The 22,275-nt window shown below is 43.7% G+C and overlaps 1 protein-coding gene across 7 annotated transcripts in view; it reads right to left on the bottom strand.

The window, feature by feature from the left end:
* Nucleotides 1-4,241: 4,241 nt before the first annotated feature.
* Nucleotides 4,242-22,275, bottom strand: part of THBS3 (thrombospondin 3) — a 90,884-nt gene continuing 72,850 nt past the window's right edge. For 6 of the 7 annotated variants that reach the window (XM_083167702.1, XM_083167704.1, XM_083167701.1 and 3 more), the window contains 3 exons: nucleotides 21,847-22,019; nucleotides 6,167-6,306; nucleotides 4,242-4,684 (listed from right to left, as the gene is read on the bottom strand). In XM_083167702.1, the coding sequence (XP_083023828.1) occupies nucleotides 4,626-4,684; nucleotides 6,167-6,306; nucleotides 21,847-22,019 (372 nt within the window). In that variant the 3' untranslated portion in view covers nucleotides 4,242-4,625. The remainder of the gene's footprint in view (nucleotides 4,685-6,166; nucleotides 6,307-21,846; nucleotides 22,020-22,275) is intronic. The other variant, XM_083167707.1, reaches the window with a different exon arrangement.

Raw genomic sequence — 22,275 nt, forward strand, 5'->3', positions numbered from 1 at the left:
GTTGTGAGGATATGGAGACCAGGGTTCGAATCCCATGGTAGGTTATAAAGGATTTTTATTTAAATGATTTTGTAAAGTTCATCAAAATTCGGCTGCGTATCTTGCCCTGTACCTACCCTCTCTACTGGCAATGATGGCGGTGCCCTGGCACACATCTCTAGCTACACACCTAACTATTGGGATTCACCATAGAGCTGTCAGGGAAGGGGCTGTGCTTGTGGTCCGACATCTTACGTCATCCTCCCAGAAGCACAGCGATTGTCCATCATCCAGCGGGATCATTATCCGGGTGCTAAAGCAGGTCTGGCCCACCTGTGACTCTCCAGCCGCTGCGAAACCACAAGTCCCAGCATGCTGAGACTTGTGGTTACACAGCGGCTGGAGAGCCACAGGCAGGCCAGGCCTGTACTAGAGGGATTCGAACCGGGGGACTCACCATCATTGCCAGTAACGAGAGCAGATACTTAACCACTGGGCTACGCAGCCGACTGATACACAAGTCTTCGTTTCTAAATGTTATTGTCTAGGCTGGTGTAAAATCCACAGAACTAAATAGTGACCTTCATGGGATTCGATCCGGGGGACTCTCCATCATTGCCAGTACCGAGAGCAGGTACCTTACCACTGGGCTACGCAGCCAACTGATACTCAAGTCTTCGTTTCTAAATGTTATTGTCTAGGCCGGTGTAAAATCCACAGAACTAAATAGTAACTTACAGTATATGGGATTCAAACCAGGGGACTCACCATCATTGTCAGTTACTAACCATTGGGCTACGCATCCCATAATTGACAAGTTGTTAGTATCTCAATGATATAATCTCACCCAGTGCAAAATTCACCAACCCTGCAGTGAAATATAGACTGGATCCGAATCCCATGGTAAGTTATAAAGTGTTTTCTGTTATTATTGTGAACATTGATGATCATTGCCAGTAATGAGAGGACGCAATTAACCACCGAGCCACGCAGCCAACTAGTAATAACATGTTCATTTCTTAATAAAATCATGGAGACAAATGCTAAATCCTCAGCATTAGAGTCGAACCGGTGGACTCTTATCACTGCCAGTACAGGGACCCAACACTAACCATTGGGCTATGCAGCCAAACGACGCTGACACGTTCGTTCTTTAATGTTGTCATGGAGCCAAGATCCACAGAACTATAATGTAATACGCATGGGATTCGAACCAGCGGACTCACCAATAACACAAGCGGACACTTAACCACTCAGCTACGCAGCCAACGTATACTAATGTGTTCATCTCTTAATTATATTATGGAGACAAAGGCAAAATCCACAGCATTCAATAGTGATGTACAAAGGACTCGAACCAGCGGACTCACCCTCACTGCCAGTAAGGAGAACAGGTACTTCACCACCAAGCTACGCAGCCGACTGACACTGATAAGTTCATTCCTTAATGTTATCATGGAGCCAAAGTCCACAGAACTAAACAGTAAAACTATGAACTATGGGACTCCCCAGCATTGCCAGTACAGGGAACAAACATTAACCACCGGGCTACGCAGCAAACTGATATTATTATTATTGTGTTACTTTCTTAATGATATGATGAAGACAAATGCAAAATCCACAGAAATAAACAGTACTGTATGTCATCCTATACCTCCTATATGCAGGTGTTATATCTCACCGTGTCATCCTATACCTCCTATATGCAGGTGTTATATCTCACCGTGTCATCCTATACCTCCTATATGCAGGTGTTATATCTCACCGTGTCATCCTATACCTCCTATACACGGATGGTATATCTCACCGTGTCATCCTATACCTCCTATATGCAGGTGTTATATCTCACCGTGTCATCCTATATGCGGGTGTTATATCTCACCATGTCATCCTATACGCGGGTGTTATATCTCACCGCGTCATCCTATACCTCCTATACGTAGGTGTTATATCTCACCGTGTCATCCTATACCTCCTATACGCGGGTGTGATATCTCACCATGTCATCCTATACCTCCTATACGCGGGTGTTATATCTCACCGTGTCATTCTATACGTAGGTGTTATATCTCACTGTGTCATCCTATACGCGGGTGTTATATCTCACCGTGTCATCCTATACCTCCTATACGTGGGTGTTATATCTCACCATGTCATCCTATGCCTCCTATACGTGGGTGTTATATCTCACTGTGTCATCCTATACCTCCTATACGCGGGTGTTATATCTCACCGTGTCATCCTATACCTCCTATACGTGGGTGTTAAATCTCACTGTGTCATCCTATACGCGGGTGTTATATCTCACTGTGTCATCCTATACGTGGGTGTTATATCTCACTGTGTCATCATATACCTCCTATACGCAGGTGTTATATCTCACTGTGTCATCCTATACGTAGGTGTTATATCTCACTGTGTCATCCTTTACGTGGGTGTTATATCTCACCGTGTCATCCTATACCTCCTATACGCGGGTGTTATATCTCACCGTGTCATCCTATACCTCCTATATGCAGGTGTTATACAGTATCTCACCGTATCATCCTATACACGGGTGTTATATCTCACCGTGTCATCCTATACCTCCTATACACGGGTGTTATATCTCACCACATCATCCTATACCTCCTATACGCAGGTGTTATATCTCACCACATCATCCTATACCTCCTATACACAGGTGTTATATCTCACCACATCATCCTATACACAGATGTTATATCTCACCACATCATCCTATACCTCCTATACGCAGGTATAGTAGGTGACCACATAAAAGGCGCTGAAATGTTGTCTACCAAGATTTGGCTTTCAGTATTTTTTATATGACTGTAGTGCCACCTCACCCCGCAAGTATCTTAGGACATCGGCATCCTGCGGGTGCACCTTAGGAGGGCACCCGCCAATATATCTCCCTGCAATCCTGTGAGTTTTGGAATTTGTAATCTCTTATATATTTAGCCAGATCTGTCACTCTGTGTGTATAACGCTGGGCGGAGTCAGAAAGTGACAGATGGGGCTAACAGCCTATCACCAGCAGTGTCCGTCTACTCTTTCTCTGTAAGTGGCTGTGACCAAGAGAAGGAGGTGCACTTGTCAGTGTCCCCTTTCCCTCAATCCCTCCAGCACCTCCCACCAGTGTCCTCTCAACCCCCGTGTATTACCACAGGTATTATATCTCATCGCACTATCCTATACATGGGTGTTATATCTTACCATGTCATCCTATACCTCCTATACGCGGGTGTTATAGCTCACCGTGTCATCCTATACCTCCTATGCACGGGTTGTTATAGCTCACTGTGTCATCCTATACCTCCTATGCACGGGTTTTATATCTTACCGTGTCATCCTATACCTCCTATACGCGGGTGTTATAGCTCACCGTGTCATCCTATACCTCCTATGCGCGGGTGTTATATCTCACCGTGTCATCCTATACCTCCTATATGCAGGTGTTATATCTCACCGTGTCATCCTATACCTCCTATACACGGGTGTTATATCTCACCGTGTCATCCTATACCTCCTATACACGGGTGTTATATCTCACTGTGTCATCCTATACACGGGTGTTATATCTCACCGTGTCATCCTATACCTCCTATGCGCGGGTGTTATATCTCACCGTGACATCCTATACCTCCTATGCACGGGTGTTATATCTTACGGTGTCATCCTATACCTCCTATACGTGGGTGTTATATCTCACCATGTCATCCTATACGCGGGTGTTATAGCTCACCGTGTCATCCTATACACGGGTGTTATATCTCACCGTGTCATCCTATACACAGGTATTATTCCTCACCACATCATCCTATACCTCCTATACGCGGGTGTTATAGCTCACCGTGTCATCCTATACCTCCTATACACGGGTGTTATAGCTCACCGTGTCATCCTATACACGGATGTTATATCTCACCGTGTCATCCTATACCTCCTATACACGGGTGTTATATCTCACCGTGTCATCCTATTATTCCTCACCACATCATCCTATACCTCCTATAAGCAGGTATTATTTCTCACCAGGTGAGTTTATGACTCCTCACCATAACCACACCAGAATGAAGATCAGTACCCCCCGCCACAGGCGCCCACCAGAATGGAGATCAGAGCCCACTCCAAAATGGAGCTCACAGTCCCCCCCAGAATGCAGATCACAGGTCCCCACCAGAATGGAGATCAGAGGCACCCACACGAATGGAGATCAGAGGCACCCACACAAATGGAGATCAGAGCACCAGCGAGAAAGCACAGAGACGACATTAGAAAACCTCTTGTACTTTATGAGCAGTTCCAGGGATATGGTATGGGGAGACATGATGACCATCTGTATGCTGTCACTTACTGTTATACCACTCTTCTTTTCCCACAACACCGAACAAGGACAATGCTCCCGGTAAGCAACCGTGTCACCTGAGATGGAGAATTTTCATCCCATGATGATACAATTTCCTTGTGATAGTCCCTTGCTATTGACCACGCTGGCTGGACCCAGAGAGGGCTGCAGATGTTCTACTTTGGTTTGAGGCCTACCATCTCCACACATGGGCAATCCTGTGGAGCTGTTGTGCTGACTTCTACAGACCCTGGAATGTTAGATGTAAGCGCTGGACCTGTGACATCTTAGGGTCCTAGTCCCTTGTCTCCAGGAGAATACGTCTGTAAGGCTCAAAGTCTTCGGGAATTGTGTCTGTAGGGTAGAACAGCTAGTGAGTACATGAGAATAGAAAGGAACGCTCATTGTCACACTTTCTCACACTCCCCATTACACCGTAGCACTAACAGTGACCTTAATACCAGTACTGCCCAATTGTGGCCAAATTATTGACGCCATGAGTACTGTATTTGCAATACAGAGATTTTTTATCAATAACTGTTGTCTACTGCCTCCTACAGCCACAGATGGATCTCCAGAACATCTACCTGTACTTGCCTCCTACAGCCACGGATGGATCTCCAAAACATCTACCTGTACTGGCCTCCTACAGCCACGGATGAATCTCCAGAACATCTACCTGTACTGGCCTCCTACAGCCACGGATGGATCTCCAGAACATCTACCTGTACTGGCCTCCTACAGCCACGGATGGATCTCCAGAACATCTACCTGTACTGGCCTCCTACAGCCACGGATGGATCTCCAGAACATCTACCTGTACTGGCCTCCTACAGCCACGGATGGATCTCCAGAACATCTACCTGTACTGGCCTCCTACAGCCACGGATGTATCTCTAGAACATCTACCCGTACTGGCCTCCTACAGCTACGGATAGATCTCCAGAACATCTACCTGTACTGGCCTCCTACAGCCACGGATGGATCTCTAGAACATCTACCTCTACTGGCCTCCTACAGACACGGATATATCTCCAGCACATCTACCTGTACTTGCCTCCTACAGACACGGATGGATCTCCAGAACATCTACCTGTACTGGCCTACAGCCACGGATGGATCTCCAGAACATCTACCTGTACTGGCTCTTTGGCCCTCTTTCCTCATGCAAACCACTCTCAGATTTGGAGTGGGCCTACTCCATCTATTGTCTCTAGATGTCTTCTCAGGTTACAGGATGTATCTGTGTCCTCATTGCTGCTATTTTGAACAGCCCATGGTCTCTTCTTGAAACATTATTGGATGAGTCTTTTTTATTATTATTATTATTTTTATTATTATTATTGTTTATGTATATAGCAACATTGCCTTGTTGTAAGACCCATGATCTTCAACATGACCTGGCAATCTCCAATTATGTGTTGGCGTGCCTACTGCCATGGTACTAGGTGCTCCATCATTATGCCAACATGAGGCTAATGTCATCTCTTCCAGGACCGGTGGCCACTTCACATGTCTTTCGGCAAATTCCAGATTTTCTACTTAATTGTTTCCACTGGGGACCCCCAAGTCCTTCAGTTGCTAATGGCTAGTGAAAGCTGCATTACCCCATGCCTGATGGCACAGCTCTCTATGATCCGGAGTATATGAGGATCACACTAACAACACCATCACTCGCTGTTACCCTCACTCACACCAAATATTACCCAACTCACACTGATTACACACTTATTACATCACTTTGTTCCCCCCCCCCCCACACACACACACACACACACACACAAACACCATTACATGACTCACACTCACTGTTACAGTACCTCTGCTCACACTCACCGTTACATCTGTATTGCAAGTTGGACCAGATAATGTTTTCCTGAGAGAAGCAGAAAACTCCAAGACGTCCTCCACGCATGGTGGTATCAATCACCACCCCGGAATCAGCCACCAGGTCCACTCCCTCATACAGCTTCACCCTGAGGAGAGAGATCACCACACACCATTATCCATCTCCCTGCACATCATAGGGGTATAATGTAATACTGGGGGTGACCCTGAGGAGAGGGATCGCCACACACCATTATCCCTCTCCCTGCACACCATAGGGGTATAATGTGATGCTGGGGGTGACCCTGAGGAGAGGGATCACCACACACCATTATCCCTCTCCCTGCACACCATAGGGGTATTATGTGATGCTGGGGGGGGGGGGGGGGGGGCTGATCCTGAGGAGAGGGATCACCACACACCATTATCCCACTCCCTGCACACCATACAGGTATAATGTGATGCTGGAGGTGACCCGATGAGAGGGATCACCACACACATTATTATACCTCTCCCTGCACACCATAGGGGTATAATGTGATGCTGGGGGTGGCCCTGAGGAGAGGGATCACCACACACCATTATCCCTCTCCCTGCACACCATAGGGGTATAATGTGATGCTGGGGATGACCCTGAGGCGAGGGATCACCACACACCATTATCCCTCTCCCTGCACACCATAGGGGTATTATGTGATGCGGGGGGGGGGGGGGGGGGGGGGGGGCTGATCCTGAGGAGAGGGATCACCACACACCATTATCCCACTCCCTGCACACCATACAGGTATAATGTGATGCTGGAGGTGACCCGATGAGAGGGATCACCACACACATTATTATACCTCTCCCTGCACACCATAGGGGTATAATGTGATGCTGGGGGTGGCCCTGAGGAGAGGGATCACCACACACCATTATCCCTCTCCCTGCACACCATAGGGGTATAATGTGATGCTGGGGGGGGGGGGTGATCCTGAGGAGAGGAATCACCACACACCATTATCCCACACTCTGCACACCATGATGACCTATGACATCAATGACTTGGGCTGGCAGTAAGATTGTATATGGCAAAGAGGAGAGAACAACTTCATATCTATATATCTATGGCTAGTATGACATAAGCCCTGGCAGCTGTGTAGGGGGATGGTAGCTATGACCTCACCCCTGGCAGGGACGAGAATGGGGTGATAATTAGTATCCCGTTCCCAGAAGTCAGCTATTGTTCTGAGTTTTCCATATGAAAGACATTCCTGACACGGATTGTGTTGCCGGGGTGAGAGTAAGCTGAAGCTGATATCATTGCTTCAGAAATAGGGGGACATCCCCCCCACACTGATTTTATACAGGATCAGACTGTAAGCTCTGCAGCCCAGAGGATCGTAGACGTATAACAATGGCGGATGTGTGGGCAGACTGTGTATACACAAAATCTCTGACTTGGAGCCTGTTCACACCTGGTAGCAAGGCTGCAATTTATGCAGATGAACAAAACCATGCTGCACTGCAGGGGGGAGATGTTAGATGTGCAAAGAGAGATTTGGGTGGGTTATTTTGCTTCTGTGCAAGGTAAATACTTGCTGCTTTATTATTACACTGCAATTCATGCAGTATGGCCATTATTCTGGTTCCCTCGCAAAGGCAAATTCCTTCTCAAATGGACAAAACCATATGCACTGCAGGGGGGATGATGTAACATGCGCTGAAAAATTTGGGGGCTTGGGCTAACAAAAGGGGTGTGGCATATACGTGCGGCTCCTGCGTGTCCACGCCCCCTGTTTCACTGCTGTGGGGTACCTCATCCTTTTGGATGGGGTAGGACAATTTTTCACACCCCCACCCTGGCCTTCTGGCTAGGGTCCTTTATTATTTATTTCTCTTCCCCCTCTCACGTTTGTCACTTTTCACGTTCCTTGTTTTTTGTAGTTTGTCACTTTTTTTGGGTTGTGTGGTCGACCCTTTCGGGCCTTCCATTTCCCCAATGTGCCGAAGCTCTCGCCTTTTGGGGAGAGCTTCGTGCCCCCCGAGGACGACCCCGAGCCGCAACGCGGAGGGAAGTCTACCGAGGGTCTCTCCAAACCTTCGGGTGCGGAGGACCCACCGTCCTAACCCTTCCGGGGGTTGAGGAATGAGGGTCTCTCTAAGCTTCGGCGAAGAGGACCCACCGTTCCCTATTTTCCCCTCTTCGGCCTTATGGTTGAGAGGGGTTAGGGGAAAAACGGGGCCCTATCTCCTTCGGGAGATGGACCCACCTCGAACGCACGGCCCCCTTTGCACGTGTTTAGGCACAGCACTGGTGGTAGGGAGCACACCTCGGGCTCCTGAGTTTTTTCAAACTCATATACGTGCGGCTCCTGCGTGTCCACGCCCCCTGTTTCACTGCTGTGAGGTACTCTCACAGCGTCTATTCACGGCGACAGTTAGGACTCCCAACTGCAGAGCTCCCCTCCCCCCCACCATGAGACACTGCTGACCCCGGGCAGGACACGGGAACGTCCCCAAAAACAGAGACGTTCCTGCGGTAAATGGGACAGTTGGGAGGTATGGCTAATGTACTTTATATTTTATTAACTGTGCAGAGTTTGTATATTCTCCCCGTACTTGCGTGGGTTTCCTCCGGGTACTCCGGTTTCCTCCCACAGGCCAAAAATATACTGGTAGGCTAATTGGCTCCCAACAAAATTAACCCTAGAATGTCTGTGTGTGCATGTATATATGTGGTAGGGAAACATAGATTGTAAGCTTCACTGGGGCAGGGACTGATGTAAATGTTCAACTATTCTCTGTAAAGCGCTGCGGAATATGTGTGCGCTAAATAAATAACTGGTAATAACATTCTCTGTACAGAGCTGCGGAATATGTGTGCGCTATATAAATAACTGGTAATAATATTCTCTGTACAGCGCTGCGGAATATGTGTGCGCTATATAATAACTGGTAATAATATTCTCTGTACAGCACTGCGGAATATGTGTGCGCTATATAGTAACTGGTAATAATATTCTCTGTACAGCGCTGCGGAATATGTGTGCACTATATAAGTAACTGGTAATATTATTCTCTGTACAGCACTGCGGAATATGTGTGCGCTATATAAATAACTGGTAATAATATTCTCTGTACAGCCCTGCGGAATATGTGTGCGCTATATAAATAACTGGTAATAATAGTCTCTGTACAGCACTGTGGAATATGTGTGCACTATATAAATAACTGGTAATAATAGTCTCTGTACAGCGCTGCGGAATATGTGTGCGCTATATAAATAACTGGTAATAATATTCTCTGTACAGCACTGCGGAATATGTGTGCGCTATATAATAACTGGTAATAATATTCTCTGTACAGCGCTGCGGAATATGTGTGCACTATATAAGTAACTAATAATAATATTCTCTGTACAGCGCTGCGGAATATGTGTGCGCTATACAAATAACTGGTAATAATATTCTCTGTACAGCACTGAGGAATATGTGTGCGCTATATAATAACTGGTAATATTCTCTGTACAGCGCTCCGGAATATGTGTGCACTATATAAGTAACTGGTAATAATAGTCTCTGTACAGCGCTGCGGAATATGTGTGCGCTATATAAATAACTGGTAATAATATTCTCAGTACAGCGCTGCGGAATATGTGCGTGCTATATAAATAACTGGTAATAATATTTTCTGTACAGCGCTGCGGAATATGTGTGCGCTATATAAATAACTGGTAATAATATTCTCTGTACAGCGTTGCGGTGTATGTGTGCGCTATATAATATAACTGGTAATAATATTCTCTGTACAGCGCTGTGGAATATGTGTGCGCTTTATAAATAACTGGTAATAATATTCTCTGTACAGCGCTGCTGTGTATGTGTGCGCTATATAATAACTAGTAATAATATTCTCTGTACAGCGCTGCGGAATATGTGTGTGCTATATAATATAACTGGTAATAATAGTCTCGGTACAGCACTGCGGAATATGTGTGCGCTAAATAAATAACTGGTAATAATATTCTCGGTACAGCGCTGCGGAATATGTGTGCGCTATATAAATAACTGGTAATACTATTCTCGGTACAGCGCTGCGGAATATGTGTGCGCTATATTAATAACTGGTAATACTATTCTCTGTACAGCGCTGCGGAACATGTGTGCGCTATATAAACAACTGGTAATACTATTCTCTGTACAGCGCTGCGGAATATGTGTGCGCTATATAATAACTGGTAATAATAGTCTCTGTACAGTGCTGCGGAATATGTGTGCGCTATATAATAACTGGTAATAATAGTCTCTGTACAGTGCTGCGGAATATGTGTGCGCTATATAAATAACTGGTAATAATAGTCTCTGTACAGCACTGTGGAATATGTGTGCACTATATAAATAACTGGTAATAATAGTCTCTGTACAGCACTGTGGAATATGTGTGCACTATATAAATAACTGGTAATAATAGTCTCTGTACAGCGCTGCGGAATATGTGTGCGCTATATAAATAACTGGTAATAATATTCTCTGTACAGCACTGCGGAATATGTGTGCGCTATATAATAACTGGTAATAATATTCTCTGTACAGCGCTGCGGAATATGTGTGCACTATATAAGTAACTAATAATAATATTCTCTGTACAGCGCTGCGGAATATGTGTGCGCTATACAAATAACTGGTAATAATATTCTCTGTACAGCACTAAGGAATATGTGTGCGCTATATAATAACTGGTAATATTCTCTGTACAGCGCTCCCGAATATGTGTGCACTATATAAGTAACTGGTAATAATAGTCTCTGTACAGCGCTGCGGAATATGTGTGCGCTATATAAATAACTGGTAATAATATTCTCAGTACAGCGCTGCGGAATATGTGCGTGCTATATAAATAACTGGTAATAATATTTTCTGTACAGCGCTGCGGAATATGTGTGCGCTATATAAATAACTGGTAATAATATTCTCTGTACAGCGTTGCGGTGTATGTGTGCGCTATATAATATAACTGGTAATAATATTCTCTGTACAGCGCTGTGGAATATGTGTGCGCTATATAAATAACTGGTAATAATATTCTCTGTACAGTGCTGCAGAATATGTGTACACTATATAAATAACTGGTAATAATATTCTCTGTACAGCGCTGTGGAATATGTGTGCGTAATAATCTCTGTACAGCGCTGCGGAATATGTGTGCGCGATATAAATAACTGGTAATAATATTCTCTGTACAGCGCTGCAGAACATGTGTGCGCTATATAAACAACTGGTAATAATATTCCCTGTACAAAGCTGCGGAATATGTGTGCGCTATATAAATAACTGGTAATAATATTATCTGTACAGCGCTGTGGAATGTGTGTGCGCTATACAAATAATTGGTAATAATATTCTCTGTACAGCGCTGCGGCATATGTGTGCGCTATATAAATAACTGGTAATATCTGTACAGCGCTGCGGAATATGTGTGCACTATATAAATAACAGGTAATAATATTCTCTGTACAGCGCTGTGGAATATGTGTGCGCTATATAATAACTGGTAATAATAATCTCTGTACAGCGCTGCGGAATATGTGTGCGCTATATAATATAACTTGTGATAATAGTCTTTGTACAGCGATGCGGAATATGTGTGTGCTATATAATAACTGGTAATACTATTCTCTGTACAGTGCTGCGGAATATGTGTGCGCTACATAAATAACTGGTAATAACATTCTCTGTACAGAGCTGCGGAATATGTGTGCGCTATATAAATAACTGGTAATAATAGTCTCTGTACAGCGCTGCAGGATATGTGTGCGCTATATAATAACTGGTAATAATAGTCTCTGTACAGTGCTGTGGAATATGTGTGCGCTATATAATAACTGGTAATAATATTCTCTGTACAGCGCTGCGGAATATGTGTGCGCTATATAATAACTGGTAATAATATTCTCTGTACAGCGCTGCGGAATATGTGTGCGCTATATAATATAACTTGTGATAATAGTCTTTGTACAGCGATGCGGAATATGTGTGTGCTATATAATAACTGGTAATACTATTCTCTGTACAGCGCTGCGGAATATGTGTGCGCTATATAAATAACTGGTAATAACATTCTCTGTACAGAGCTGCGGAATATGTGTGCGCTATATAATAACTGGTAATAATATTCTCTGTACAGCGCTGCGGAATATGTGTGCGCTATATAATAACTGGTAATAATATTCTCGGTACAGCGCTGCGGAATATGTGTGCGCTATATTATAACTGGTAATAATAATCTCTGTACAGTGCTGTGGAATATGTGTGCGATATATAAATAACTGGTAATAATATTCTCTGTACAGAGCTGCGGGATATCTGTGCGATATATAAATAACTGGTAATAATATTCTCTGTACAGAGCTGCGGAATATGTGCGCGCTATATTATAACTGGTAATAATATTCTCTGTACAGTGCTGCGGAATATGTGTGCGCTATATAATAACTGGTAATAAATAAAAATATATATTGTGGTGCCGGTGCTATATTGTGGTGTCAGTGGTATATTGTGGTGTCGGTGCTATATACACTGCTGGTGGTATATTACGTTGTCAGTGGTATATTGTGGTGTCGGTGCTATATACACTGCTTGTGGTATATTAAGTTGTCAGTGGTATATTGTGGTGCCGGTGCTATATTGTGGTGTCAGTGGTATATTGTGGTGTCAGTGCTATATACACTGCTGGTGGTATATTAAGTTGTCAGTGGTATATTGTGGTGTCGGTGCTATATACACTGCTGGTGGTATATTACGTTGTCATTGGTATATTGTGGTGTCGGTGCTATATAAACTGCTGGTGGTATATTACGTTGTCAGTGGTATATTGTGGTGTCGGTGCTATATACACTGCTTGTGGTATATTACGTTGTCAGTGGTATATTGTGGTGTCGGTGCTATATACACTGCTGGTGGTATATTACGTTGTCAGTGGTATATTGTGGTGTCGGTGCTATATACACTGCTGGTGGTATATTACGTTGTCAGTGCTATATACACTGCTGGTGGTATATTACGTTGTCAGTGGTATATTGTGGTGTCGGTGCTATATACACTGCTGGTGGTATATTACGTTGTCAGTGGTATATTGTGGTGTCGGTGCTATATACACTGCTTGTGGTATATTACGTTGTCAGTGGTATATTGTGGTGTCGGTGCTATATACACTGCTGGTGGTATATTACGTTGTCAGTGGTATATTGTGGTGTCGGTGCTATATACACTGCTGGTGGTATATTACATTGTCAGTGGTATATTGTGGTGTCGGTGCTATATACACTGCTGGTGGTATATTACATTGTCAGTGGTATATTGTGGTGTCGGTGCTATATACACTGCTGGTGGTATATTACGTTGTCAGTGCTATATACACTGCTGGTGGTATATTACATTGTCAGTGGTATATTGTGGTGTCGGTGCTATATACACTGCTGGTGGTATATTACATTGTCAGTGGTATATTGTGGTGTCGGTGCTATATACACTGCTGGTGGTATATTACATTGTTAGTGGTATATTGTGGTGTCGGTGCTATATACACTGCTGGTGGTATATTACGTTGTCAGTGCTATATACACTGCTGGTGGTATATTACATTGTCAGTGGTATATTGTGGTGTCGGTGCTATATACACTGCTGGTGGTATATTACATTGTCAGTGGTATATTGTGGTGTCGGTGCTATATACACTGCTGGTGGTATATTACGTTGTCAGTGGTATATTGTGATGTCGGTGCTATATACACTGCTTGTGGTATATTACGTTGTCAGTGGTATATTGTGGTGTCGGTGCTATATACACTGCTGGTGGTATATTACGTTGTCAGTGGTATATTGTGGTGTCGGTGCTATATACACTGCTGGTGATATATTACGTTGTCAGTGGTATATTGTGGTGTCGGTGCTATATACACTGCTTGTGGTATATTAGGTTGTCAGTGGTATATTGTGCTGTCGGTGCTATATACAATGCTTGTGGTATATTAGGTTGTCAGTGGTATATTGTGGTGTCGGTGCTATATACACTGCTGGTGGTATATTACGTTGTCAGTGGTATATTGTGGTGTCGGTGCTATATACACTGCTGGTGGTATATTACGTTGTCAGTGGTATATTGTGGTGTCGGTGCTATATACACACTGCTTGTGGTATTGTAGAACGAAGAAGGGTCTCGACGGCGCTGAACAGGTGTGTCCCTCGAAAAGTGGGTTGCTCGTGATGTAGGGCAAAAAGATATATGAAAAAACGTGTTAGATTATTCAAAAAGGAAAACGGGGTGTTGAAAGACCCTTAGTGGAGGGATTCGTACCCAAACTCACAGGATAGGAGTATAGTATAGGTGTATAAAGGTATCTTTATTTAAGGGGTCCACCCGTGCAGATAGAAAAATAACTGGAGTACCAAGGTAATGGAACAATGTCCAAGATGGCGTACCGTACTCACTGTATATACAGGAGCTCAACGTATATAAAGGTGTCTTTGGTCACACACAATACAAGATTATATCCAGAAATAGCAGATGCCTACCGTACTCACTATGTGGGTAGGTGGGATACACATATAAAGGTTTCTTTTGAATGCAGCCGGGTCTCTCAGATCTTTCTCAACCCCATCCCAGGGGTATATAGTATAAAAAAGAAAGGAGGACCGGTCTCAATAAAAAGATTTATTATTGGTACATCTGATATGTGGCCAATTGGCCAATAGCCACACACAGAAAGTCCAATGCAATAAAGACAAAGATAAAGGATAAAAAAACTCACTTCTCTGCCAACATGTTTCGGCTGTCACAGCAGCCTTTTTCAAGGTAGAGAGTGAGTGAACAGGCAGTGGTTTAAATAGGGTATGGAGAAAGCACTTCCGGGTTACTGGGGTAAACATTAGAAAATTGAAAAAAATCCAATAACATACGTAAATATGGTCCAATACTGTCGCTATAATAGCGGACAGACTGGGGGGACCTATCGTGAGACGTATGGTGTTAAGCAGACTATAAACGGTAATTTTTCCCCGCAGTGGAACGCATACTAGCGTGGGGCTTCCGCCATTTGGAACGCAAAAGCCGGAAGTATCGTATAGACCACGTACCTCCCGGCTAATGCAGTCACTCAATGCCTCCAAACAAACCTCCGGTCTGTGAAACGCACAGCCGGAAGTCAGAAGGTGCCTTGGCGTCAGGATGCAATACTATGTAACGCCAATATCTCTAATGGCCGGGTCATATAAGCCGATGCACAAAATAACATCTTTTTAGATATATTTATATTTTTCTTTTCTGTCTTTTTATATATTTTTATATTCCTTATTTTTTATCTCATCTCTCTGTGTTAAATAAATTGTTCACTTTTATTACAATTATTGTCCCATGTTTACTTAAAACGTGCAAATAAGTCGCTATCCTAGTCCAAACCAAAACTTTTTCCTATTATACATATATATATATTTTTTTATTTTTTATAGATATTTATATATTTTTTTATTTTTATCTATTCATACTGCTGCAGGATGCTCAATCAGTCACTATATTTCTATTTTTTGGTTAATTTTATGATGCGCTATCTTGATCATATATTGTATATTATTTTTGCTCCATAGCGTTATCTTACTTCCGGCTGTGCGTTTCACAGACCGGAAGTGTTATTTTGTGCATCGGCTTATATGACCCGGCCATTAGAGATATTGGCGTTACATAGTATTGCATCCTGACGCCAAGGCACCTTCTGACTTCCGGCTGTGCGTTTCACAGACCGGAGGTTTGTTTGGAGGCATTGAGTGACTGCATTAGCCGGGAGGTACGTGGTCTATACGATACTTCCGGCTTTTGCGTTCCAAATGGCGGAAGCCCCACGCTAGTATGCGTTCCACTGCGGGGAAAAATTACCGTTTATAGTCTGCTTAACACCATACGTCTCACGATAGGTCCCCCCAGTCTGTCCGCTATTATAGCGACAGTATTGGACCATATTTACGTATGTTATTGGATTTTTTTCAATTTTCTAATGTTTACCCCAGTAACCCGGAAGTGCTTTCTCCATACCCTATTTAAACCACTGCCTGTTCACTCACTCTCTACCTTGAAAAAGGCTGCTGTGACAGCCGAAACATGTTGGCAGAGAAGTGAGTTTTTTTATCCTTTATCTTTGTTTTTATTGCATTGGACTTTCTGTGTGTGGCTATTGGCCAATTGGCCACATATCAGATGTACCAATAATAAATCTTTTTATTGAGACCGGTCCTCCTTTCTTTTTTATACTATATACCCCTGGGATGGGGTTGAGAAAGATCTGAGAGACCCGGCTGCATTCAAAAGAAACCTTTATATGTGTATCCCACCTACCCACATAGTGAGTACGGTAGGCATCTGCTATTTCTGGATATAATCTTGTATTGTGTGTGACCAAAGACACCTTTATATACGTTGAGCTCCTGTATATACAGTGAGTACGGTACGCCATCTTGGACATTGTTCCATTACCTTGGTACTCCAGTTATTTTTCTATCTGCACGGGTGGACCCCTTAAATAAAGATACCTTTATACACCTATACTATACTCCTATCCTGTGAGTTTGGGTACGAATCCCTCCACTAAGGGTCTTTCAACACCCCGTTTTCCTTTTTGAATAATCTAACACGTTTTTTCATATATCTTTTTGCCCTACATCACGAGCAACCCACTTTTCGAGGGACACACCTGTTCAGCGCCGTCGAGACCCTTCTTCGTTCTACAGTACTTGCCAGTGAGGAGTTCCGAGTGTTCCTCCATTTGGGTCGGTGGCTGCAAGGACAGATAAGCGCCTTGGGACTTTTCTACACTTTTTTGTTTTTCATACTGCTTGTGGTATATTACGTTGTCAGTGGTATATTGTGGTGTCGGTGCTATATACACTGCTGGTGGTATATTACGTTGTCAGTGGTATATTGTGGTGTCGTGCTATATACACTGCTGGTGATATATTACGTTGTCAGTGGTATATTGTGGTGTCGGTGCTATATACACTGCTGGTGGTATATTACGTTGTCAGTGGTATATTGTGGTGTCGGTGCTATATACACTGCTGGTGGTATATTACGTTGTCAGTGGTATATTGTGGTGTCGGTGCTATATACACTGCTTGTGGTATATTACGTTGTCAGTGGTATATTGTGGTGTCGGTGCTATATACACTGCTTGTGGTATATTACGTTGTCAGTGGTATATTGTGGTGTCGGTGCTATATACACTGCTGGTGGTATATTACGTTGTCAGTGGTATATTGTGGTGCCGGTGCTATATTGTGGTGTCAGTGGTATATTGTTGTGTCGGTGCTATATACACTGCTTGTGGTATATTACGTTGTCAGTGGTATATTGTGGTGCCGGTGCTATATACACTGCTTGTGGTATATTACGTTGTCAGTGGTATATTGTGGTGTCGGTGCTATGTACACTGCTTGTGGTATATTACGTTGTCAGTGGTATATTGTGGTGCCGGTACTATATACACTGCTTGTGGTATATTACGTTGTCAGTGGCATATTGTGGTGTCGGTGCTATATACACTGCTGGTGGTATATTACGTTGTCAGTGGTATATTGTGGTGTCGGTGCTATATACACTGCTGGTGGTATATTACATTGTCAGTGGTATATTGTGGTGTCGGTGCTATATACACTGCTTGTGGTATATTAAGTTGTCAGTGGTATATTGTGGTGTCGGTGCTATATACACTGCTTGTGGTATATTAAGTTGTCAGTGGTATATTGTGGTGTCGGTGCTATATACACTGCTTGTGGTATATTACGTTGTCAGTGGTATATTGTGGTGTCGGTGCTATATACACTGCTGGTGGTATATTACGTTGTCAGTGGTATATTGTGGTGTCGGTGCTATATACACTGCTTGTGGTATATTAAGTTGTCAGTGGTATATTGTGGTGTCGGTGCTATATACACTGCTGGTGGTATATTACGTTGTCAGTGGTATATTGTGGTGTCGGTGCTATATTACGTTGTCAGTGGTATATTGTGGTGCCGGTGCTATATTGTGGTGTCAGTGGTATATTGTGGTGTCGATGCTATATACACTGCTGGTGGTATTTTACGTTGTCATTGGTATATTGTGGTGCCGGTGCTATATTGTGGTGTCAGTGGTATATTGTGGTGTCGGTGCTATATACACTGCTGGTGGTATATTATGTTGTCAGTGGTATATTGTGGTGTCGGTGCTATATACACTGCTTGTGGTATATTACGTTGTCAGTGGTATATTGTGGTGTCGGTGCTATATACACTGCTTGTGGTAAATTACGTTGTCAGTGGTATATTGTGGTGTCGGTGCTATATACACTGCTGGTGGTATATTACGTTGTCAGTGGTATATTGTGGTGCCGATGCTATATTGTGGTGTCAGTGGTATATTGTGGTGTCAGTGCTATATACACTGCTTGTCGTATATTACGTTGTCAGTGGTATATTGTGGTGTCGGTGCTATATACACTGCTTGTGGTATATTAAGTTGTCAGTGGTATATTGTGGTGTCAGTGCTATATACACTGCTGGTGCTATATTACGTTGTCAGTGGTATATTGTGGTGTCGGTGCTATATACACTGCTTGTGGTATATTACGTTGTCAGTGGTATATTGTGGTGCCGGTGCTATATACACTGCTTGTGGTATATTACGTTGTCAGTGGCATATTGTGGTGTCGGTGCTATATACACTGCTTGTGGTATATTACGTTGTCAGTGGTATATTGTGGTGTCGGTGCTATATACACTGCTGGTGGTATATTACATTGTCAGTGGTATATTGTGGTGTCGGTGCTATATACACTGCTTGTGGTATATTAAGTTGTCAGTGGTATATTGTGGTGTCGGTGCTATATACACTGCTTGTGGTATATTAAGTTGTCAGTGGTATATTGTGGTGTCGGTGCTATATACACTGCTTGTGGTATATTAAGTTGTCAGTGGTATATTGTGGTGTCGGTGCTATATACACTGCTTGTGGTATATTAAGTTGTCAGTGGTATATTGTTGTGTCGGTGCTATACACACTGCTTGTGGTATATTACGTTGTCAGTGGTATATTGTGGTGTCGGTGCTATATACACTGCTGGTGGCATATTACGTTGTCAGTGGTATATTGTGGTGTCGGTGCTATATACACTGCTTGTGGTATATTACGTTGTCAGTGGTATATTGTGGTGTCGGTGCTATATACACTGCTTGTGGTATATTATGTTGTCAGTGGTATATTGTGGTGTCGGTGCTATATACACTGCTGGTGGTATATTACGTTGTCAGTGGTATATTGTGGTGTCGGTGCTATATACACTGCTTGTGGTATATTACGTTGTCAGTGGTATATTGTGGTGTCGGTGCTATATACACTGCTGGTGGTATATTACGTTGTCAGTGGTATATTGTGGTGTCGGTGCTATATACACTGCTGGTGGTATATTACGTTGTCAGTGGTATATTGTGGTGTCGGTGCTATATACACTGCTGGTGATACATTACGTTGTCAGTGGTATATTGTGGTGTCGGTGCTATATACACTGCTTGTGGTATATTACGTTGTCAGTGGTATATTGTGGTGTCGGTGCTATATACACGGCTGGTGGTATATTACGTTGTCAGTGGTATATTGTGCCGGTGCTATATTGTGGTGTCAGTGGTATATTGTGGTGTCGGTGCTATATTACATTGTCAGTGGTATATTGTGGTGTCGGTGCTATATACACTGCTTGTGGTATATTAAGTTGTCAGTGGTATATTGTGGTGTCGGTGCTATATCCACTGCTTGTGGTATATTAAGTTGTCAGTGGTATATTGTGGTGTCGGTGCTATACACGTTATCAGTGGTATATTGTGGTGTCGGTGCTATATACACTGCTTGTGGAATATATCGTTGTCAGTGGTATATTGTGGTGTCGGTGCTATATACACTGCTTGTGGTATATTAAGTTGTCAGTGGTATATTGTGGTGTCGGTGCTATATACACTGCTTGTGGTATATTAAGTTGTCAGTGGTATATTGTGGTGCCGGTGCTATATACACTGCTTGTGGTATATTACGTTGTCAGTGGTATATTGTGGTGTCGGTGCTATATACACGGCTGGTGGTATATTACGTTGTCAGTGGTATATTGTGGTGCCGGTGCTATATTGTGGTGCCGGTGCTATATTGTGGTGTCGGTGCTATATTACATTGTCAGTGGTATATTGTGGTGTCGGTGCTATATACACTGCTTGTGGTATATTAAGTTGTCAGTGGTATATTGTGGTGTCGGTGCTATATCCACTGCTTGTGGTATATTAAGTTGTCAGTGGTATATTGTGGTGTCGGTGCTATATACACTGCTTGTGGTATATTAAGTTGTCAGTGGTTTCTTGTGGTGTCGGTGCTATACACGTTATCAGTGGTATATTGTGGTGTCGGTGCTATATACACTGCTTGTGGAATATATCGTTGTCAGTGGTATATTGTGGTGTCGGTGCTATATACACTGCTTGTGGTATATTAAGTTGTCAGTGGTATATTTTGGTGTCGGTGCTATATACACTGCTTGTGGTATATTAAGTTGTCAGTGGTATATTGTGGTGTCGGTGCTATATACACTGCTTGTGGTATATTACGTTGTCAGTGGTATATTGTGGTGTCGGTGCTATATACACTGCTGGTGGTATATTACGTTGTCAGTGGTATATTGTGGTGTCGGTGCTATATACACTGCTTGTGGTATATTAAGTTGTCAGTGGTATATTGTGGTGTCGGTGCTATATACACTGCTGGTGGTATATTACGTTGTCAGTGGTATATTGTGGTGTCGGTGCTATATACACTGCTGGTGGTATATTACGTTGTCAGTGGTATATTGTGGTGCCGGTGCTATATTGTGGTGTCAGTGGTATATTGTGGTGTCGATGCTATATACACTGCTGGTGGTATTTTACGTTGTCATTGGTATATTGTGGTGCCGGTGCTATATTGTGGTGTCAGTGGTATATTGTGGTGTCGGTGCTATATACACTGCTGGTGGTATATTACGTTGTTGTCAGTGGTATATTGTGGTGCCGGTGCTATATACTGTGCCGGTTCTATATACAGTGTTGGTGCTATATTGCTGTGCCGATGGTATATACTGTGCCGGTGGTATATACTGTGCCAGTGCTATATTGTGGTGCCGGTGGTATATACTGTGCCGGTTCTATATACAGTGTTGGTGCTATATTGTGGTGCCGGTGGTATATACTGTGCCGGTGCTATATTGTGGTGCCGGTGGTATATACTGTGCCGGTGCTATATACAGTGTTGGTGCTATATTGTGGTTCCGGTGGTATATACTGTGCCGGTTCTATATACAGTGTTGGTGCTATATTATGGTGCCGGTGGTATATACTGTGCCAGTGCTATATTGTGGTGCCGGTGGTATATACTGTGCCGGTTCTATATACAGTGTTGGTGCTATATTGTGCCGGTGCTATATACAGTGTTGGTGCTATATTGTGGTGCCGGTGGTATATACTGTGCCGGTGCTATATTGCGGTGCCAGTGGTATATTACAGTGATGGTGCTATATTACATTGCCATTGCTATATTATGGTGCTAGTGGTATTTCAGAAGCCATAACCCCCCCCCAGCCAGTTAACCAGCCACGGCATGCTCCATTACAGTCTCACCTAATGTAGCCGACCTGAGGCCGATGCATGAGCTGCCAGCGGTAGGAGGTTTTGTCTTTCCAGCCAACATTACGTGGGTCTTTCCACAGCAGCCGGACCTGGTCAGGGGTGTGTCCTGTGTTCCACAGGGCATTACGCAGCTGCTCTCCTGGTCCGGTCTTTGATTTTACAGCCTGGAGATGAGCAAGAATGGTACTTGTTTAGTTTCACGGGGGCAGCGCGAGACGCTCTAGCTTGCATATTGGCAGCTTGCCAGACTGCCTTCAGCTGCGCTATCAGCGTAGCGACTGTTTGAATTCTGGCTGCTTGCCAGCTGGTTACTTGTTTAGTTTCAGGGTGGCAGCGCCTGGCGCCTTACTTCTGTCATGTACGTTATCAGCGTCCTACGCGGACTCCTCCAAGGCAGCCCAGCACTGCTACAACCTAACC

This window comes from Crinia signifera, chromosome 12, assembly GCF_055691185.1.
Source record: "Crinia signifera chromosome 12, ASM5569118v1, whole genome shotgun sequence".
Taxonomy (NCBI): Eukaryota; Metazoa; Chordata; class Amphibia; order Anura; family Myobatrachidae; genus Crinia; species Crinia signifera.